This window comes from Balaenoptera borealis (assembly GCF_965194805.1).
Source record: "Balaenoptera borealis genome assembly, chromosome: 1".
In the NCBI taxonomy this organism is placed as follows: Eukaryota; Metazoa; Chordata; class Mammalia; order Artiodactyla; family Balaenopteridae; genus Balaenoptera; species Balaenoptera borealis.
In genome coordinates, this window is record NC_138860.1 from 179,268,277 (window position 1) to 179,291,474 (window position 23,198).

The window sequence follows — 23,198 nt, forward strand, 5'->3', positions numbered from 1 at the left end:
CCAGCTACCGTCTGTGGGAGGAACACATCCCACAGGTGTAGCCTCACTGCCTGGTACACAGTAGGCACTCAGGAAACACTGACCATTGTGCTCACCACTGCCACTCTCACTGTGCACCCCAGGTGGGGTGGGGACTGGATGTCTACATTTTGTAAGAACCCACCCCACTGCAAGAAACCAACTGGGTAGCCTAATGAGTTTGTCAAATCATACCGACAGCCTGAAGTAGAAGCCCTTGACAGTTCAGCCACCCAACCACCTAATCAAGGACATGGGGTTTGGGATTGGGTCACACCTGTCTGGTGAAGACTCGTAATTACAGGAGGGCTACCATGTGAACAAGGGGTCTGGAAGGTAACTTGTTAATACTATCAACAGCTATCACTTTGTGCCAGGCATTATACTAAGCACTATGCCTGCTTTATTGTATGGAAACCTGACCATAATCCTATCATTATTCCCATTTTACAGATGAGAAAAATCAAGGCATCAGAAGCCTAGTTACCTGCCCAAGATCACACCACTAGTGATGGACAAAGTCCAGACTTGAATCCAGACCCGTCAACTCCAAAGCCCATGCTCCTTTGCCCACCACACCCTCTTGACTGCCTCAGAGCCCCTCCATCAGGCTGCAGCAAGGATGCTGCACCACCAGGACCCAGGGTGGCGGGGCCCCAGCAGGAAAGGCAGAACCTGTCACGTCAGAGTCTCCAAGCACACGGAGATGCACCTGGTTGGCAGCGGTACGCCAGTTGCCCCAACAGGCCTGGCTGGCCCTGGGCACGGGCCTGAAGCCAGAGCCTGCTGGCCCTGGGCCAGCCTCTTGGGGCCGAGGTAATGTGGGGCCCAGAGCTGGGGTAGAGGGCTGAAAGCCTCCCTCCCCAGCTCATTAGCAAACATCTGGGCTCAGGAAAATGACCGACCTGGAATGTGACTGGACTACGGGGAGCTGCTCCCTCCCCGAGTCCTGGGAATGTGAGCTCCCTCCCGCAGGGCACGGGCTTGGGCCAGCTGTTTCCTCTAATCCCGTCAGCCTGGCCTCAACAGGGGTCCAAACCTCTGCACTCTCCCGGAGAAAGAGGGAAAACAAGAAAAGGCCTTCCCTCCCAGTCCGGCCCACTGACTCAGAAGGTTGGTACTGGGGCCTGGGACAACCACAGTCCTTCCCTCTTCTGCAAGATAAAGACCAAGAGAGTCCACATGTCCAAATGTGTAGGTGGGAGGGGCCGTGAGGACTCATCACGGAAGGTTCTGGAGTCTTCCTGCTTGGGTTTGAATCCTTGCTCCCATCACCCACTGACTCTGTGCCAGTTGTTTCCTGTCTGGGCCTCGGTTTCCTTCTCTGTAAAGTGCAGCTGGTAACGGCATATACTCTCTAGAGTTGTTGCCAGGGCTCTCATTTATTTATTTATTAACATAAACTCTTTTATTTATTTGTTTATTTATTTTTGGCTGTGTTCCGTCTTCATGGCTGCGCACAGGCTTCTCATTGCAGTGGCTTCTCTTGTTGCGGAGCACGGGCTCTAGGTGCGCAGGCTTCAGTAGTTGTGGCACGCGGGCTCAGTAGTTGTGGCGCACGGGCTTAGCTGCTCCACGGCATGTGGGATCTTCCCAGACCGGGGAGCGAACCTGTGTCCCCTGCATTGGCAGGCAGATTGCGCCACCAGGGTAGTCCCTCTCATTTATTTAACAAATACTTTTGTGCAGACTGTGTGCCAGGCACAGAGGTGTCAGGGACACAATAATGGGCTGGACCAGCAAGGCCCCAGCCCTCAGGAAGCTTCAGTTCTGCAACAGGGAGGTGGAGCGTGTACGAGTAAAGAGGAGAATGGGTTTCTCATCATCTAAGTGTCACGGAGGAACTAAGCAAGCCAGAGTGAGTGATGGGATGGGAAAGCCTCAGAAGACATCTCAAAGAGGCGACGTTTAAGGTAAGATTATGATGAGAAGGAGGCAGGATTCAAGGAGATAAATGGATGCAAAGTGCTCGGCACAGTTCCTGGAAAATAGCACGTGCTCCAGAAAATGAAAGCTATTTTAGGGAGGTGTATAGCAGAGAGAAGGCAGGCAGTCAGAGTCCCTGGATCAAACCCAGGCTTTAGCACAAAGCTTTCTCTCACCCTCACTCAAGTAATGCACGTCCTGAGCCTCAGTTTCTTCATCTGTGAAATAGGAATTTTAATAGTGCCCAAGTGCACGCTTACTGGGAGAATTCACTGAGGGACGTGTGCATGAAGCACAGAGCCTGGCACCAGCTCGGCCCTTAGGAAGTGAAAACTACTAGTGTCGTTTTCTCCTTTCCCACGGAGGAAAAGGATTTGCCTAGGTTCACTCAGCAAGTCAGTAGCAGATCCAGGAGCAGAATCAGATCTTCTAACTTTGAGCCCACCCCCTGGGCTGGCTCTTGCCTTTTCCTGTCCCTGGGGGCTCAGGAAGGCTCTGGGCCCCATCTTGGGCTCAGAGAAAGCAGGAGGAGGTGACAATGCACTATAGGGTCTGCCCCTGAAGGCTACTGAGGGTGTGGGAGGTATGGCGTTGGCCCTGACTGGAGAGCAGAAATGAGGCCCCAAGGGGAACTTGTCCCCTGGAAAAATGTCAAATGCCCTTTGTAGGTAGGGTGGGAGACCAAAAATCAAGAGGGATCAAGTGCTAAGAAGGGGGAGATGAGAAGAGAGGAAGGTCAGAGATGAGATCTAAATTCGGGGAATTTCAGAGTGGAAATTTAAACTCAAGTCGGTCTGACTCCAAGGAATGTCCTTTTCCACTCCAGAGAGGCAATGGTGGTTATGGCTGTCTCCTCATCTGTAAGAATGAACATACCGATGTCACCAGGAATGTGACCTAAATGCCAAGGACAGGGTGCCAGGGGCTATCCCCAACCCCTCACTTTGCTCCTTGTTTGTTTGCTTCCTCCCCCCATCACTCTCCCTGTTTTCTTCAGCTGGGGTTGCCTGATCCCACGGTAACAACCCACCCACCTCCAAGTGACAGCACCAGAGCCGGGCTCTCAGGAAAGGGCCTTGTGCCTGGAATTCCTCCGCCCTGCTGCTGTGGTAAACACGGTGAACAGGGCTGCCAGGGTGGTGGGCAGCGTTAGGCAAGTCAATTCTTTTATAATGTCCCTTCTCCGTTGTTTCTTCCATTTCTCAGCTCCCAGCAGCCCATGTATATCCACAGAGAGTAGAAGAATTTTTCTCTCTCCTCAAGAGTTGGTCCTTCTGTATTTAATATCCCACAGAACAGCTTTTTTTCCTTAAGGTTTTTGTGCACCAGATAAAGTCTTTGAAAAATCCTCCTGTTAGGAACATGGGTATTGGAGAATTGGAAGGCACAAAAGAATATCGCCTGGGTGTCCGTCCAGCCCCTCTACCAGGGAACCGGCTCCCAACCACATCCACCAGTCAACACAAGGTACCTCCGCAGCCAAGTTTGTTCTCCATGAACCTGTCCTCCTGTGGCCCAGAGTGACACCTGACCCAGGCTGGGCCAATCAAGTCCTCTCTCTGAGGAATCCAAACAGAGACATGGGGACTGTGCCAGGGAGCTGAATCGCATTAGGGGCAGAATTCTAGAGAACTCTGGCTGCTGAAGGAGCTGATGAGGGGCTTGGTTCTCGCCCCTCTGCCCTTGATGTTCACCTTTCCCTGGACTCTCTGAACTTCTCCAGTATCTTACAACTTTAAGCTGATTGGAAGGAGTTTGTTGCCTACCTCCCCAAAAGTCTTGATTAAAACAACCTATTTTTTTGACCACTTACTAAGTGTCCAGTGCAGCATCAGGAACTGGAAACAGAGTGAGACATAAGGCCTGCCCTGGAAGGGAAAAGGGCAGACACACTGACAATGGGAAGCAGAGGAGCAAAGGACAAGCTCATTGGCAGGGAAGCTGCCCAGGCATGAGGCCATAGGGGTTCAGAGAAGGCAGCAGTCCCAAGGAGCTGGCATGCCTAGGAAAGGCTTGCTGGAAGAAGGAGGATTTAAACAAGGGCTCTGAGGTATGAGCAAGACTTGGACAAGTCGAGAAAGCCGTCCACACTAAGAAAGAAAGGGCCCGGAAAAAGGGTTTTGCACTGGACAAATATGTGGCCCTCAGACCTTCAGAGCACCACAGAAGAGACCATTAACACACACTTTCTGGATTGGCCCAGATGTAGCCTCAGAATCCTTCTTAACACAGCTCCTCTAGGCAGTCACCAAAATGGATACATTTGGCTTGTGAAATAAACGTATTTGTTTGAATGAATTTGTCACTCCTAGGAAAATGTGTTTCAGGAATAGATAACTAGTTTGATTGAAATAGAGGTAATAGACTAACATTCAGTTTCTCAGTGAATATTTATCGAGTGCCTACTATGTGCCAGGCTGTATTCAGGTACTAAGGATATGGCAGTAAAAAAGAAAACTCCAAAATAATAAAAATATCTACCCTCAGGGAGCTTACATTTTAGTGGGAGGAGACAGACAACCAACAAAATATGCAGGTAAAGATACAAACTGTGAGATCATGATAAAGGCCAAAGAGAGAAAGCAGAGAAGTGTGTTGTGGGGGGTGGGACGGGGGGGCGGGAGGATTACAAAAACCAGAGCAGTCTGGGAGGGTCTCCCTGACACACACTGAGTAAAGACTTGAAAGAGATGAGGGAGGGAGTTGTGTGGACACCTGGGAGAAGAGAGGGAATATCCAATGTGCTAAGACACAGCAGGGACAGAAGGGCTGGAGCAGAGGAAAAGGGAGCCGGTGGTAGGAGTCAAGGCCAGACTGGCACCAGGAGGGCCAGATCACGCAGGGCCTCAGAGGTCACTCTACTGACTTAGGCTTTTTCGTCAAATGGGATGAAGGCTTTGAGCAGAGGATTGACATAATCCAGTTTATGTTTTGTTTTTTTTTTTAATTATTAGCACCTTTAATTATTATTTATTTATTTATTTATTTATTTATTTGGCTGTGTTGGGTCTTCGTTTCTGTGCGAGGGCTTCCTCCAGCTGCGGCAAGCGGGGGCCACTCTTCATCGCGGTGCGCGGGCCTCTCACTATCGCGGCCTCTCTTGTTGCGGAGCACAGGCTCCAGACGCGCAGGCTCAGTAGTTGTGGCTCACGGGCCTAGTTGCCCCGCGGCATGTGGGATCTTCCCAGACCAGGGCACGAACCCGTGTCCCCTGCATTGGCAGGCAGATTCTCAACCACTGCGCCACCGGGGAAGCCCCCCAGTTTATGTTTTAACACTGGCTGCCGTGTGGAGAATAGCTTTAAAGGGGGCAATAGTAATAATATAGTCTAACATCACTATACACCAAGCACTGCTCAAAAGGCTTTTCATATGTTCTCATGATGACATTTTGAGGTGGGTACTAGCATCATTGCTCCCACTTACAGGTGAGGAGACTGAGGCATGGACAGAGCAAACAACTTCCAAGGCCCCATAGCATCGAGTAAGTGTCAGAATTGGATTCAAACCCCAAAAGTGTGGCTCCAGAGCCCCTGCTCTTGGCCTCTATCTTACTCCATGGATGGAGTAGAGGGCATACAGTAGGAGGTAGAGATAGGGGCTACATGGTAGAGGACCTTCAATGCTAGGCTAAGAAATGTGGACCGATATTTTGTGCATTATCAGGGAACCATCGAAATTGTCTGAAGAGGAAACAACACGCATTAAACCGAGTTAAAACTGGTAGGAGCGGGAGAGGCTGAAGGCTGGGAGGCCCCTGGAAGATCTGCAGAGATTCTGGCAAAGTGAGAGCAAGTCCCCAAGGGTCCCCTTCCTCAACTAAACTGAGGCTTTACAGATCACATGTCCAGGCCAAAAAGAAGTATTATGGCTGCTTTCTGGGGCCAAGGGAGAGGTGTCATTAGATGTGGCCACTAATTGACACGTTCTATGCCTCACCTTCTTTGGCTCTATCTCCTGGTCTTCAAGAAGGGTATCTACATAGATTAAGGAAAGATCTATAATTACCTTGATATTCCTTGACAAGAGGACTTTTCCTGGTAAAACAAGCAGAACTTGGGTTTTATCCATGAAGTCCACTATAGAGAAAAGAGGAAGTAAAGTCTGGAACAGTGGTGGGCCTCCTCTTTATTTCTGGGGTGTGAAAGAGTCTGTCATGGGATATCACAATTGATAAACCTCGAGCTTAAAGGGGGATGATTCTTTTGATCATAATTTGTTACATAATTGATTATAAGAGAATCTTATTTAGCTGGCTATTTCACTTTTCTCCTCAAGAACAGAATGCCTGACCTCACATTTGTACTGTGTGACAGGAAGGGATCATTACAGCTGTCTTACAATGAGGCCCAGAGAGATCAAGTGACTTGCTCATGATTACGTAGTGGCCCAGGGAAGCAGCTCAGATGAGAACAGAGGATGCTCTATGGTAAGAATTTTGGGAAGCCTTTCTTCCAATTGAAAGTCACTGACCCATAGAAATGACCAGTCAGGGCCACCCACTTAAAAAGTAAGTTAATTTAGGGGTTTTAAAAATATAGGAAACATTAGGACTTCCCTGGTGGCACAGTGGTTGAGAATCTGCCTGCCAATGCAGGGGACACGGGTTCGAGCCCTGGTCTGGGAAGATCCCACATGCCGCGGAGCAGCTGGGCCCGTGAGCCACAACTACTGAGCCTGAGCGTCTGGAGCCTGTGCTCCGCAACAAGAGAGGCCGCGATAGTGAGAGGCCCGCGCACCGCGATGAAGAGTGGCCCCCACTCGCCGCAACTGGAGAAAGCCCTCACACAGAAACGAAGACCCAACACAGCCAAAAATATAAATAATAAATAAATAATAAATAAAAAAATTGTATAAATAAATAAATAAATAAATATTGACAGTAATGGATTATAAACAATAAAACAAGAATCCACAAGTCCACACTGATATAAATTAATGATCAAATAAATGGTTGGAAAGGGAAAGTTCTTCCTCATAGAATGTCAAATAATAAGGAATAATGAATTTAGAAAATTATCAATGGATGCTAAAACTATGATAGTTCGATAAGGAACAGGATATTTACAGCCTCAAAAGTATCTCCCCACAACTTATTTATAAATTACAAAGAGAAAAATAATAAATTTACAGTGGAGAAACCAGGCAAACACCACTTTAACTGACCAGAGTTCATATCATTAATGTTGAGACAAATGGACATGATGTGCCTCCTGATATGATGTACTGAAAAGGACACAACATCACCTGTGCCAAAATTACAAAAGCTGAATCTAATCACGAGGAAACATCAGACAAACCCAAACTGAGAAACATTCCACAAAATAACTGGCTTGCACTCTTCAAAAATGTCAAGATCAAGGAAAAAAGCTGGGGCTTCCCTGGTGGCGCAGTGGTTGAGAATCTGCCTGCCAATGCAGGGGACACGGGTTCGAGCCCTGGTCTGGGAAGATCCCACATGCCACAGAGCAACTAGGCCCGTGAGCCACAACTACTGAGCCTGCGCGTCTGGAGCCTGTGCTCCGCAACAAGAAAGGCCGCAATAGTGAGAGGCCAGCGCACTGCGATGAAGAGTGGCCCCCGCTTGCCGCAACTAGAGAAAAGCCCTCGCACAGAAACAAAGACCCAACACAGCCAAAAATAAATAAATAATTAATTTTTTAAAAAAAGAAAAGAAAAAAGGCTGATGGACTGTTCTGGATTAAAGAAAGAGACTCGACAACTAAATACAATGCATGATCCTGGATTGGATCCTAGACTGGGGGAAATCGATAGACAATATATTGTTTTGAAAATTTACAGAATTTGAACATGTACTGTGTATTAGATACTATTTTTATCAACGTTAATCGCCTGATTTGGGGACTTCCCTGGTGGCACAGTGGTTGACAGTCCGCCTTCCAGTGCAGGGGACATGGGTTCGATCCCTGGTCCGGGAAGATCCCACATGCCACAGAGCAACTAAGCCTGTGAGCCCAAACTACTGAGCCCACGTGCCGCAACTACTGAAGACTGCGTGCCTAGAGCCTGTGCTCTGCAACAAGAGAAGCCACCGCAATGAGAAGCCAGCGCACCACAACGAAGACCCAACGCAGCCAAAAATAAATAAATAAATAAAAATTTTAAAAATTGCCTGATTTTGATAATTACACTGTGGTTATATAAGAGAATATCCTTATTCTTAGAAAATATACATTGAAGTATTTAGGGGTAAATGGGCGTATCTCCAACTTCTCTCAAATGGCTCAAAAATACTATACATACACCAAGAATGATAAATGAGAAAAAATGTGAACAATTGGTAAACATGGGTAAAGGGTAAAAAGGAATTCCTTGTATTATTTTCACAACTTTTCTGTGAGTATCAAAATCAAAAGTTATCAAACAATTTAACCCCTTAAAAGTAAAACATAAAGGTAGTGAATATTACCAGTATACATTATAAAAAGTGTTTCCATTTTCTACCTGGTGATAGGGGTGCATTTTACTGTCTATAAATTATGTCTTTAAAAAAAAAACTAATTGGGACCTTCCCTGGTGGCTCAGTGGTTGGGAATCCGCCTGCCAATGCAGGGGACACGGGTTCGAGCCCTGGTCTGGGAAGATCCACATGCCGTGGAGCAGCTAAGCCCGTGCACCACAGCTGCTGGGCCTGCACCCTGGGGCCCACGAGCCACAACTACCGAAGCCCGCGGGCCTGGAGCCCGTGCTCCGCAACGGGAGAGGCCGCCCCTGTGAGAGGCCCCCGCACCAGGCTGAGGGGCAGCCCCCACTCGACGCAACTAGAAAGTGCCCACGCGTAGCAACGAAGACCCAACACAGCCAAAAATAAAAATAAATAAATTTATTAAAAAAAACAAAAAAAACTAATTGAGAAGTATATATAGTTTTATTTTTTTTTTTGGCTGTGTTGGGTCTTCATTGCTGTGTGGGCTCTCTAGCTGCGGCAAGCAGGGGCTACTCTTCTTTGCAGTGTGCGGGCTTCTCATTGCGGTGGCTTCTCTTGTTGCAGAGCATGGGCTTTAGGCGCGCGGGCTTCAGTAGTTGTGGCTCGCGGGTCCTAGAGCGCGGGCTCTAGAGCGCAGGCTCAGTAGTTGTGGCGCACGGGCTTAGCTGCTCCGTGGCATGTGGGATCTTCCTGGACCAGGGCTCGAACCTGCGTCCCCTGCAATGGCAGGCGGATTCTTAACCACTGTGCCACCAGGGAAGCCCCAAAAAGTGTATATAGTTTTTAAGATACATAGGTCAATAAAATGTCATGATGCTTTATTACATTTGCAAGGATTTAGCAAAACTCATCAGTAATACTGACCTGACGCTCTGATTGACAATTATATTTCTAACTAATAAACACAGGAATTATTTTAACAAACATAGCTAATTTCAAATTGGATCAACTTGTTCTTATCAATTTAAACTCAATGAAACTCTGATTAATTTCAACTAATTCCATCAGGTTTGTATCAAATCATGTTTACACTGGCTTAAACCACTTTGAATGATCCTTCCCAGTTTAAACAGCTTTCAACCAGCATAGCAGAGCAGTTAAGTGTCTGGGTTCTGGAATCAGGTAAAAATCCTGCCTGTGTCACCTCTTAGCTGTTTATCCTTGAGCAAGTTAATTTATCCTTTCAAAATCTGTTTCTTCATCTATAAAATGAAGATAATAGTACTTCTCTCACAGAATTGTTGTAAAAATTTAAGTATCATGATATACATAAAGCCTTAGAATAGTAACTAGCACACAGTAGGTGCCCAGTAAATACAAACTATTATTATATATTCATTTGAAGTGATCAAACTAAGTTCTGCCAGGCTCAAACTGGCTAGACCAAGAATAAAGATGAGTGACAGTTGATAATGAGCTCCTTTTTCTAGTCCCAGTTTCTTTCCTATTAAAGGCTCATCTTCTGGGCTTCCCTGGTGGTGCAGTGGTTGAGAATCTGCCTGCCAATGCAGAGGATACGGGTTCGAGCCCTGGTCTGGGAGGATCCCATATGCCGTGGAGCGACTGGGCCCGTGAGCCACAATTACTGAGCCTGCGCGTCTGGAGCCTGTGCTCCGCAACAAGAGAGGCCACGATAATGAGAGGCCCGCGCACCGCGATGAAGAGGGGCCCCCGCTTGCCGCAACTAGAGAAAGCCTGTGCACAGCAACGAAGACCCAACACAGCCATAAAAATAAATAAATAAATAAACCCAAAAAGTTAAAAAAAAAAAAAAGGCTCATCTTCTGCCCACTCCTGAACTCCTCCAGAATTTTTTTTTTTTTAATTTTATGTGTGTATGTATGTATGTATGTATGTATGTATGGCTGTGTTGGGTCTTCGCTTCTGCGCGAGGGCCCCCTCCAGTTGCGGCAAGTGGGGGCCACCCTCTTCATCGCGGTGCGCGGGCCTCTCACCACCGCGGCCCCTCTTGTTGCGGAGCACGGGCTCCAGACGCGCAGGCTCAGTAATTGTGGCTCACGGGCCCAGTTGCTCCACGGCACGCGGGATCCTCCCAGACCAGGGCTCGAACCCGTGTCCCCCGCACCGGCAGGCAGACTCCCAACCACCGCGCCACCAGGGAAGCCCCCTCCAGAATTCTTGACATCATCTTCCCCTACTTACATCTTCTGGCTCTGAACTCAAGTGAGAATCACACTATTGAAGCCAATTATCCTGAATGCAAATGCTCTGTCCTTGTCCTGTTTCCTACCACGCCAGAAGTCCCTGGAGCTCTCGGGTTCCCGTTGTTTCTTCAGTGTCCTTTTCCCTCCTTCCCCTCTTGGCCTAGCACTGAGGCTGTGTGCTCAATAAGTAACTTTGGTCTTTGAAAAGCTCAGGTGGAGTTTCAGTAGGCTTTACTCGTGCATGTCTCAACGGAGTAGGGTGAAAACAAATGACACTGATGCTTATTCATGAAGATGCATAGTATAGTGTTTTCCAACAATTTTTAGGGTTTTTATCACCAGGAACTCATTTGAGACACCCATTCTCTCCCTCAGATCTTGCTAACTTAGACTCTAAGAGCCAACTCCTTGAGCCCAAGGATTATGCCCTCTTCCTGTTCTAGAACAGTCCCCTGACTACCTACCATTAATACCATGTGCTCTATTCTGATTCAAATAGCAGCATCTGCTTTTTAAATACTTGTGTTAGCATATATATTTGACCGTTAATGTCTGTAAGATAGAAATCATCTTTTCCTCTCTTTACAGATGAGGAAACTGAAGTTTGAAGAGACTAAGGAACTCCCACCGTCACATGGCAAGTGGTGGAGGAGGGACTCGGACCCAGGTCGTCCAGCTGGGAACACTAAGCTCTTCCCGTGGAGGCCCTGCCCCTCCCTTGTTCCCTGCTCCCTGTCCGTGCCCTCCCTTCGAGGCACTTTACTGCTGGCGCAGTTACCCTGACTCTCACCCTTGTTCCACACAAGACCGCTCAGCAAACATGGGAGCGTCTGCCCTGCTCCTGCCAGGTCTGTTTACCCCAGCATCATACTTTAGTGTCCGAGGGGAAGTGGTGCTTGCAGCACACTAAGAGAAAAGAGTGGTGATAACTTCCAGATGAGCTTGTGATTCTAAATTTAACATTCCTTTCGGTACTGAGAATTTCCACTTTCCCCCTTCCACCCCTTGGCATTTATGTAATTATAAAGCATGCCACAGGAGATCGTTTGTCTCAGCACCACTCGGGATGAAGGCTGTTCCAGCCCCACGGAGTACATCCTTCTGGAAAGACTTTGCAGAATTTATTTGGACAGGTTCAAAAATAGTCCTTCAACAATACAATCAGATTGAACCATGACAAGTAAAATATAATTATGGCTTGGTTACATTAAAAAAAAAAAAAGTAAACAGTGAGGTTTGGGAAAACTAAAAGCAAAAGTACATAGGTATTTCCTTCATTCCCAATTTCTGCATCTCCTGCAAGCAGGATTTCAAGACTGCATCCGTGGATCTTTTGAAATGGGTGAGAGAGGATGACAATCAAGGAGACAGCTCAACAGAGTGTGTTCTGAGGCCGTTTCTCAGAACAAAGGATACTTCTGCACAAGGCAAATGCAGCCTGATAAACGCTCCCCCAGTGGGTTCTCAGAATGCCAAAGCCATTCACCTAAATGAGTTCAAAATACATATTGTTCTGGGCCAAATTATACAGTGTCAAGTTCAGACTGTATGGATTTATATATGTTGGCAGGGCAGGCCACTTTTGGGGCGCCACAGCTTTATCCCAGTATCCTGTGCCCAGTTGGGTTCCCATCACTCTCTCCCCAAACCCATGAATTTCCTTGTATTTGGTTCCAGAAGTGCAGACAAAAAGCAAAGTTTCACAGGCCCACAAGGGAATACGGCCCCAGAGGACTTGAATTTCTGATGAAACTTAAAGGAGAACAGAATGTGTGCCTTTGCCAACAAGCTGGGACTTTCTGAAAGGTGATTTGAGACGGGAGCAGGGAGAGGGGACAAGATCGAGCATTGTGCTTTGGGCCAGTCTCTGCTAAGAGCTACAAGGCGGGAATACAAAGTACTCTGGAGTTAAAGCAAACAGCCAATGCTTCCCTTGGCTGGCCTTTGCCCAGAACTATTCCCTCACAGAGCTCAGTTTCTCAAAACACACAAGTGGTGTTTCAAAGATGCCGGGCAAAGGGGTCCATCCGAATAAATGCCTAAAACCTAATAACGAATGACATAGAGAAGTCTGATTCCAGTGTCCATTTCCACTCCATATTCTACTGACACATCTAGAGAATTAGTGGGCATGCTGTGTTTTCTGTTTTTGTCTTTTTTGGGAGGGGACCTGTTATTCTCCTCTCTGCCTGAATAAAGATGGAAAAATTGGGAGGAAATAGTAACTTTTAAAGCGAATATGGAGAAAAGTGTAAGAGATGAAACGGGTTGTAAGGTTATTTTTCTTTTAATTACATGAGTGTCTTGATCATGGAATGAAGAGGGCAGAGTGAAAAGCAGCGGAATGGCTATGGCAGGCCAGGGCCATGACTTCCAGTCCTGGGCTCAGGCCCATCTCTGGGCTTCAACTGATCCAAAGAAATGAAAAAGCCCAGAGAGCAGAGGAGCCTGGACAGTTTGTAGGGCCGAGAGCCACTGTTGCCTGTTTTGGTCCAGAGTTTAGCACACCTTTCTGGGAAGGGGGCTGGGGTGAAGGACAAGGAAGGAAAAGGGGAGAAGGTATACCTACACTTGCAAGAACTGTCTAATCACTGTTCCCGAACTGGGGTCAGACACCAGCCCCACCCTGATGCCCACCCCATCCCCCACACCTCTCCTGCCCCTGCACACTCTGGCTATACTGACCTACTTGTGGTTCCCCAACAGTAAAACGCACTGCCATGATTCTGAGCCTTTGCAAAAGCTACCTTCCCTCTCTTCCTGTCTGTCTGGAAGGTCCAATCAACTTCAAGTTTCAGTCCATGTCCTCTCCTCCTCTGCCAGGCCATCCTAAGGAGACTTAGTTGCTCCTTCTCCTTTGCTGTCACTGCACTTTGTCTACACTCCTCCTCGTCCAGTGTCAAAAAGAGTTTGTGTGTCTGTCTTTGCTTCAGACTCTAAGCTCCTTAAAGGGGCCTGTGTCTTGTCTCTCATCCATTTATCTCTGCTGCCTATAACCGTGCTCAGCTCACAGCAGATGCGCAATCAACATTTAAAGGGACAAGTGGGATCCAGTTCCACCCATCTTAATTTTCTTATAAAGAGAGAGAAATAAGATCTGAAAGACTGAGCTCTGAGATTCTGCACATTTTTAGAAGAAATTGCTACAATACTACTTTTGTGTCTAGCCTCCCTGGTTCAAGTGAAACCAAAGGGATAAATTCACAGAGGGGCATGAGTAGTGGCCCTTTTGTCCTCAGACTTCAGCTGCTATGTGAAGATGAAATCAACCCCAAACATGGCCTTCCGGCCAGCTGTGTGAGCCACGAGCTCTCCCCAGCCCCCAGGACAAAGCCCCCAGTGCTGAGGCCCAGACGGTGCCAAGCTCCTTGAAGCTGTGGGGAACCATGACATCAACGGAGTGAGCCACTGACAGACACAGTGAGGTTCCGTACCTGCCAAGACAGCCCACTAGCTGACCTCAGCGCAGCAGACACAGCTGAGACGTGCCCAGCCAGGTCCAATGATGAGAACATAGGGTTTTAAAGAACGGCCAGAGCAAGCGAGGATCCTCAAGGCATTTGTCATCTTCTTCGGACAACGCAGCAGCACTCTCCAAGCTCCGATTTATGAGGTGGATGCAGCTCTGAAACTACACGTTAAGGGGCGAGTGGGGAGGAATGCACAACGGCTGTGGTTCCAGGAAGGCTCTAAAGAGAGGCTGGGACCAGGCGGTTACAGCTGCTGGCAGTCCAAATATTCTTTTCCTCCTGCTCAGAGACCAAAGGCAAAGAAACACAGGCAATGCACTGGGCTGCCTATTTTTGTTTAATTTATTTCTTTTAAGACCACCTCCTTGCAATTTACAGAGAGAAAATACAAAACAAGAAACAGACTTGGTTTCAAATACATAAACAGTGTGCTGGAGTTTAAAGCATTACTGATAACATTGTTACAGAAGAGTGTCAGCTTACTCCAGGGCACTTCAGTATTCCTGAGGAATAAACATGATTTCTCTTTCCCTCCCACCGGGATGTTCTCAGATGTAAGTCACTGCTCCTGCTCCTGTAAAGTAAGGACACTCAGGTTAGAACTGTGCACACAGCATTCTGACAACCCTCTCTAACTTGCTGCCGCAGGTCAGACCGAGGACCAACGGGCCCCAAGCCTTACCACTCTGTTTGCTTTAAATCTGCCTCACAAGAGGACTGTATCCTTCCAGCCCAGGTTCTTCAGAGTGGCTCCTCAATCTTTGAGGGGGGAAAACAGAAAAGGAACGGAACAGGGCTGAACAGGCGGTACCTGGATAACCATATTCCCAAAACCCATCAAAGGGACGGATCCCAGGTGAGTGGAAAGAGCACGGCTCTGGAATCAAATGGCCTATTAATGACAGGAACTTCAGCAAGTTTCTTAACCTCAGTAAAATTTGGCCTTCTCAAAGATGAAGCACCTAGGATGGTCCACAGGTCATAGCAGGCACTCAGCAAGCAATTACCATGATATGACTACACTGAAAAAGCCCCAAGTTGGGATTTTGTTCCTCTTTTCAGGGAATGGAGGATGACGACATCAAGGCACAGACTCCAGTTCAGATAAAGTTACAAGGCCATTTTGGAGCAGTACACACAAGGCTGTAAATACTGTAACAATATTTTCCACAGTAACTCCCAGCCATTAAATACATCCACATATAATCACTCCGAGCCATCATCCATGACAACTCAGTTTGGAACAATGAAAACATTTCAAACAATTAAAAGACCTGAAGCTCCTCTCCCTGTTCCTTTATGTTCTCCTCTAACTTCAGCTGTGGCGCCAAGAGAGCGAGGCGCCAGGGAGCAGTGGAAACCGTCGGTCGTCAGCGCTGATGCCACGCAGCTGCGCCTCCGCTCACTCGCGCTGTCCCTCTGATTGCCTCACCCTGGCTCCGGCGCAGGGGTGGGTCATGGCCGCGGAGGGCCTGGGAGACGCCTGCCAGGCTTTCCCGCTGGCCAACTCCCCGGCTCCCAGTCCTCGCCCCAGGCCCGCACAGGCTGGTCAGTAGGCAGCTGACCGTCTGAGCACGTTCTCAGACAGAGGCAACCGAGCTGTGGTGGCACACTGTCATTTAAGATTCGGTCACCCTTATGGCTACAGCTTTTGACCAGAACTGGGACACTCATCTGTACCTCCTTTTCTGCCCTACTTGTTATTATGGTGGAACAATGAACGAGTCAATCACCCTTTCTTAGTTGGCCTCAATTATAATTACCAACATTTCTATTTATATATATATAGATAGCACCTCATAGCTTAAAAACATTTTCACATTTAATCCTCACAACAACCCTGTAGGCAGAAATTACTACCCTCATTTTACAGACAGAAAACAATCTCAGAAGTGAAAAACTCAAGAGCACATAGAAAGCAAGTGATGGACCAGGACTCACATCTGGGTGTCCTGGCTTCTGTGCTCTTTCCACTGGCCCCCTGCTGCTGCCCAGATCAGTGATTCTAGCTCCAGGGTAACCAAGAAAGTAGATGATTCTACACATCCAGAGACTGTGAAGCTCTTCACGAAGCTTGTGTTGCTATAAAGGTCATGCCTTAATAAGCCTGAGGCCATAGGCACATCTAATAAGATACACAATTTATTTCATTCATTTATTTTACATTTATTTGAGCACCTACTTTGTTCCAGGCCCTGGGGATACAAAAATAAATAGCACCTCTGTCCAAGGGCTGCTACACACAAAAACTTTAGGAACCGTGCTACCTCCTTCCTCTTGAGGCATGTGTTACACTTTTTCATCCTGTCTGCATCATTAAAAACCCATCTGTAGACAAGGACTTCGGCAGAATCATGTGGGACTCACAGTCAAGAACCTGCCCTCTTCAGTAGAAAGCAGAATAACGGCTGAGTTCAGAAGTCTTTAGGTTTAGCTTGAATGTGTGTGAGATGTTTACAGGGCACTCTGAGATCTCGAACAAAAGTGCTACCTATAGATATCAGATATTTAATACGGATCTACTTTACCCTAATGATAAACGCTGAGCACTTAGGATCTCAGTGGTGCCACAGTGACATGACAGTGTATTTATCAATTATATGCACTCTAAAGAATTCTTCGGGGACTCAGGAGAAAGAAAGAGAAATATCAATTCTGTACATACTTTGACATATTTTCCATGTAGAAGATATGGAGCCTGGAAATCATGCTGACAGTTGGAGTAGGCCATTCCCAACCCCATTCCAGAACCAAAGGCTAATGGCCACATTCTTCCTGGTGAGCAGAAAAGGAAAATCCCAATAGGGAACCATTAAGAGAAAATAAAGCTTTTCTCCAGCTTAAATACATTTGCTTAGGGTTCAATAAATACTCAACATGCATCATACTGTTGACTATAATATGCCATACACTTCTGTCAACGTTTAATCACCAGCCAAAAAATGGGAAAGGGGGCTCTATTAAGTACCCATGCTGCTAGATTTGAGGTATTAATAAGTGGTACAATATGAAAACAGTAGACACAGTTGAACCTCTTAACTTTTCTGTGTCAGTTCTAACCATTTGCTCATTTTAACTAATTCTTAAACTTAGAAATCAAACCACCTTTCGGTAAGGTCTTTGAATTTTTAAAATATGTAAGAATTTCTGGAACTTCCCTGGTGGCGCAGTGGTTAAGAATCTGCCTGCCAATGCAGGGGACATGGGTTCGAGCCCTGGTCCGGGAAAATCCCACGTGCCTCGGAGCAACTAAGCCCGTGCGCCACAACTACTGAGCCCACGTGCTGCAACTACTGAAGCCCGCGCGCCTAGAGCCCGTGCTCCGCAACAAGAGAAGCCACCACAATGAGAAGCCCGCGCACCGCAACGAAGAGCAGCCCGCCGCCCCCACTGGAATTAGAGAAGGCCCACGCACAGCAACGAAGACCCAACGCAGCCAAAAAGAAATAAATTTATTTTTTTAAAAATAGAATTTCACCAATATTTACATATTTTGATTCTAGTAAGTCATGAGGTTTTCTTAAGCCAATGCCATGATTATTTCACATCAGCACTATGTGTTAATTATAATTCTCTAGTTGTGTATTCCCCACCAGTTCTTCATGGAAAGAGGTCAAAGTGACCCCTTTGGCTTCTATTCAATATCCAAACTGCAGAAGTTCTTCCACAAAATGAAAGGGGCATTTCCTGCCCTTTGCTTAGGAGAATTTTTGGCCAAAAAGCATGGGTATTTCTGGTCTACTTTTTTACTACCAGCAGGACTCTCGTTTTCAAGTTCCTTTAGAAACAATTATAATTAATTAGAATTATCTGAGAGTGTAGATTTGGCCAAATGACTCACTGGCATAAAGTACAGGCTTTTTTTAATGAAGATATCAGGCACCGTGACTCAATGCCCAGGGGGAATTCTGGAGATGCCCAACCCATTTTGACCTCTTTCGAGTCCACGGTCTTTGTCTAGCTCACTTTACAGAGGCCTCTACCTAAACCCACAAATGGATGGACTGGCAGCCACGTAGCCATGCCTTCCGGAAGCGTCCCTGCCATGTGCACCTATACACTAAACATTATGTTGTAAAGGTAGGAAGAGTCACACTTACTTTTAAAGAAGGTAAGTGAGAAAACAAGTCCTAATCCAAAACCAGTACCTACAAAGAGGGAGGAAAAACATGTTAAATATCTTAATAGTAATGACAAAAACAAAACGAACATTTCATAAATGTGAACACTTATAAAACAGATTTTTTAATTGGTAGAGAGATGATTTTCTCATTTCTAACCTTCCTTCTTGTTGTCAGAGGCTTTATCTATGCCTTTGGTCCCTTTGCCCCAATAGGGGATGAGAACTTTCTTCACCATTCTGTCTAAACAAGTCTTAGGGGTGGGGGAACAAACCAGGAGACAGTTCCCGAGTACAGGCTCTCTGCGCTGCTTGCGAATAGCGTCCAGCACCTTGGGCTCTCCCACCCACCTTCCGCAGGGGTGCCACAGCCAGCACATCAGGTAAACAATGTCAGCAGGAAGCTCCCCTTGTCGTTTCAGCACTTTGAGTGATGGCTACTTTTTGAGGAAGATGGAAAGGAGTGATCCAGAACAGTTGCCAAAGGTTGTCACAAGTCAAACACAAGTCAGAGTGTCCAGACAGAGGGAAAGCACTTTCTCAAATGTGAAGATTAATCCCCTCTCCTCATTTTACTCACAGGGCATTTTTAACCACTATCTTTCAAAATAAAAGAACAAATGCAAGCCTGTTTTAATGATCTGGTAGGAAAAAAAATTTTTAATACCTAATTTTAAATCAAACTTCATAGGAACGTAAGCTTGGGGTTAAAAAAAAAAACAAAAAAAGGTTAAATTCTCATTTTGACCAATATTTCTCAAACCTTGGTCACTGCTACAGTCATAATTTTTGCTAATGCGTACTTCATCTGCACACTTATTTTCTTTGAAAAAACCATCAATGTATGTATTTAATTATATAAATTCAACCTCAACTTAAATAATACTAGTATAATCATAGATTTGACTGCTAGCTATATTTTTTTCATAAGATGTGTTAAAATGAATGTAGAACCATTAAAATAAAAACATTTACCTGTGGTACTACTTTAGGGAAAAAAATCATCTCACATACTGTAGAGATACATGTCCCAAACTTTGAGATAAACTTATTTTTCCATTATCAAAAAAGTAAGTTATACATGCCAACGAAGACAGCTAAGATCTGATTTTTTTCCCCCAGACTTGACAGATTAATTGTTTTCAGACTTTTCAGAGTATTCTGATGCTCTTTACTAAGTGTCTGCTCCATGGTCCAACAGAGACCCCGACCAACCTCTTTACAATTAAGCACCACATTAAAGTCCCAATTCTCACTTGCCTTAATGGTTTTCGAATACGTGCTGTTGAAATTCCAAGAGCTTCTTTCCTGTCTAACCATGAATTTAGGCTACTGCAGTGTGAACATTCAAAGTACTCCTCAGTCAGCAAACCTGACCTTTCTGCTCCAAACACAGAGAACTTCGTCTTGAGCAAACAAGCTAATCCACACCTTTTTTGCTTCACCTATGCAACAATCCAGCTGATGCTGGCCTGAAGAAAGTGTTTATGCTATCATCCAGAATGATTTCTGATAATTTTCTCTTACAGTCTATAGGTGGCCATGATGTGTATTTCCTTCCTATGACTATATCCTATACAAATATGAATTTTAATGAAAAATCATTACTTTGTACTGTCCAATAGACCCTGCATTAGGTACTGGCGCCCAACTTTAAAATGCAACATTTGAAGATCACTCATGTCATCCTAATTTCCATGTAATTTAATAAAATGATGGAAAACTCGTCAGTTTACAGACCACAATAGTTAACCTATTCAAGGCTGATATAAAGAGAAGGAAAAGGAACAAACATCAGTACTTCCCATGAGTACCCAACATTCCCTCCCTATTTTACCAAAAAAAAAAAAAAAAAATCTTTTAAACCAAACAACACCCTGATATGGTATTACCCCCCAGTTTCCAGACGCAGAAAATAACTTGCTCAAGGACATGCTCAGTTAGTGGAAGAACAATGAACTGGGCCCAAGTCTGCCAGACTCCAAAGCCACTATACCCACTATGTCCTGACACTGGATTCCCCTACAACTTCAACCCCTAAACAATCATTACCTCCAAGGGAAATTGGAGTGTCAAGATTTCTACTGCCAATGAAGTAGGATACAGCCAAAAACCAAATTGTGCTTCCTATGCAACAGCCCAGAACGCTAGGCAACCAGGGTAGTAACAAGTCTGCACAAGGCCAGATGAGCTTGTTCCGATTCATTCCCAGACTAATCCTACAGCACATGTCACAGACACAATTCTACCTGGTAGGTGTGATTCAAGAACTTCACGGAAATGGCAACTATCACGATCGATAGCCCTCAGCAAGAATCTGCTGTTGCTTGGTTTATAAAATGGCACAGGGTTCAATTTCAAAGCAACTTGCCTCACCCCCTTGCAGCTGGAAGATGAGTAAGACAGTAAATTGGTACTAGAAAATGAGGTAAAGAATTTGGACTGGCCTACAGATTTCAAACCAGGCAACGGGATGGGGAGTTAGGCCAGTAAAAACATAATGGCTTACAATCAGAGCTTTTGGTCTTCTCCATCTGGAAGGCAATTTTTTGGCAAACAAATCAAAAGCCCAAAAGGAAAATATTTCAGCATTTTTCTTGTCCCTCTGATTCCATTCCTGTCTCTCCTACCTATTTTCCCCCAAGGAAAGAAAGCCCTCTGATGCTCAACTTTTCCTAACAGTAGACCAAGAACGATGCTAAACCCACTGCTACCAGTATCACTCAACCACAAAGAGGAGAAATGCTTCAACATCAACCAGTACAGAGCAGAAAATCTTCCCTCTCTAGACTTCATTTAAGTTCAGGTATATGCGTGACCGCCCAGTTTTGCTCTGATTAAAGGCATTTACCTGCAAGTATAAATATGAGATCAAAATTACAGTTCAGACTAGCCCAAAGACAGAGTGTACTCTACGGTCTTAGTTAAATTGGGCTGCTACATCTTCAATTCCTATGAGACTTTTCTTCTCCATTTCTATATTTTTAAGACACAAAATATCAAGTCTGTTCTCTTCAGAAAAAATAATATGGAAAATGATGTTTAAATGCCAACGTGTTACTTTAAGTTAGCTACCTCGGTTATTTAAGAGATAAACAGTGGTGGAACTGCTGATGAGTTTTACAGGTTCAAGTTCTCACATGCTCAATTTTCTTTTAAAAGGCAACATGTTGCTTCAAAGAAAGTCCCACCTGATTAGGGGACACCAACTCTGCAGCTGTTTCCACTAAAGATTGGCACCTCTAGGCCAGGTTTAAACTTCATAACAATAAAACATGAAAGGTTTGTCTTACAATGAAAACAAACCAACATGGAAAAGAGAAGAGTTTTTCTCTGCCTTTGGCCACTTTTTTTTGTTGTTGCATGACAAGTTCTCTTAGAAGAAAAAGCCAAAGGAAAAAGTACAAAGCATTTTTCACCTTCCCTGGAAGCAAATATTTAACTATGAATAAAATTTATATAACTCTGCCTCCCCTTTTAAGCCTGTTCTTTTGGCCCACGATGTCTGGAATGACAAATAACCCTAAAGTAAAGAAATGCCTGATTGTAGGTACACATCTTCCTAATGGCAAAGTCCACCAAGGCAGGTGGGGAGCAAGGCAAAAAAACCAAAAAAAAAACAACAAAAAAAACCCCCAACCCCATAACAGAGAAGCCTTATGGAATTGACATTAGGCAGGGAGCCCATGCTCTGAAACCATTTCTTCTGGAGAGGAAAAAGAATTGGCACAAATTCTTTCAAAAAGAAATTACTCTGAATCAAGCTAACCCTGCACTTTAGGGCATGCTTAGTGCCCAAAAGGACATCATAAAACCAGCTAGTAGATAAACACACATTTTTAGAAAGAAGCAATTCCTTAACAATTCATAACAAATTTAAAAGAATAACAACCAACAGCAGGATACCAGTGTATACCCTAAGCCACACTTTGTGTGGGGGTGGGCGGAACTATGCTGATGGCCATCACTGTGACATATGGACCACTTCTAGTTAAATCAATGCAACTTTTAGAAAAGTCTTTGCTCTTACCATGCCATATATCATAAAGCTTGACTTCACTGAAATTATTGAGAAAGCAAACATAATCAGCAAGAATTAAGAAGCAGGCTACATAATCTGACTGCAGTCTGGGGTAGAAATGTACTTTGAATTTTTGGGGGGGCCGCGCCGGATGGCATGCAGGATCTTAGTTCCCCGACCAGGGATCAAACCCGGGCCCCTGCAGTGGAAGCGTGGAGTCTTAACCACTGGATTGCCAGCGAAGTCCCAGAAGTGTACTTTGGATATCAGTCCCTAAGCAGAACAAGTTGGAGCAATAAAGGTTCCTGTGGAATCAACTTTGTAGAAGTTGCAATTGCCAATGGACTTTCAACTGAGGAAGAATAACTCATTGTTGGGAGAGGCATAAAAAAATCCTTAGAAAGTCACTTAGAAAACATTTCTATGAAAGATTGATCACAGGGGAAAGAAGACCATAGACCCACTTTATTTATCAATAATTGATCATATAATTAAGATCTCACTCCAGCTTATAGTTAACATTTTAAACAAAGCTCCTAAATTCATAAGTCTAATGTATAGTTATCAATGCTAAATTTTCATCTGCATCTAAAAATTAAAATTGCAAAGCAACTCCATTTTAATTTGTATAATATAACAAGATGTACGAGCAAAAACTTAACTACCATATTCAACTGGCAGTTTATGAATATGAGAAACTACAGGAATTACAAGCAAGTTTTCAAGATCCTAGGAGCCATGGGCCAAACAACTTTATTCTTAAATGTCTGAAAGAAAAGATACAGCTTCCAAAAAATGAGAGATTTACTCTCCCACTGAGTGGGATGGCAAGAGCACCGATGCTGTCACGAGACAGGCCCAGTTCAGACCACTGGGCCATCCTCACCAGCCAGCTCTCTGACCTTAGGTCAGTGCTTTAACCTCGCCCGCCCTCAGCGTGCTCATCTGTAGAGTGAAAACCATCTCCTAGGGCTGCTGTATTAGGAAAATGTAAAGGTATCTGCAGTGTCTGACACAGACTTCAATAAAT

At 45.3% G+C, this 23,198-nt stretch overlaps 2 protein-coding genes across 3 annotated transcripts in view; both read right to left on the bottom strand.

The window, feature by feature from the left end:
* The window catches only part of NBL1 (NBL1, DAN family BMP antagonist), a 62,876-nt gene that overhangs the window by 13,312 nt on the left and 26,366 nt on the right, over positions 1-23,198 (bottom strand). The window contains exon 2 of one of the 2 annotated variants that reach the window (XM_082403154.1): positions 18,128-18,175. The exons of the other annotated variant lie outside the window; for it this stretch is intronic. The gene's annotated coding sequence lies outside the window, so the exon portion shown is untranslated. The remainder of the gene's footprint in view (positions 1-18,127; positions 18,176-23,198) is intronic. 2 annotated transcript variants of the gene reach the window in all.
* Positions 14,347-23,198, bottom strand: part of MICOS10 (mitochondrial contact site and cristae organizing system subunit 10) — a 35,229-nt gene continuing 26,377 nt past the window's right edge. The window contains exons 2-4 of the mRNA XM_082403210.1: positions 18,128-18,175; positions 16,693-16,802; positions 14,347-14,601 (exon numbers count right to left, since the gene is read on the bottom strand). Coding sequence (XP_082259336.1) covers positions 14,587-14,601; positions 16,693-16,802; positions 18,128-18,175 — 173 coding nt within the window. The 3' untranslated portion in view covers positions 14,347-14,586. The remainder of the gene's footprint in view (positions 14,602-16,692; positions 16,803-18,127; positions 18,176-23,198) is intronic.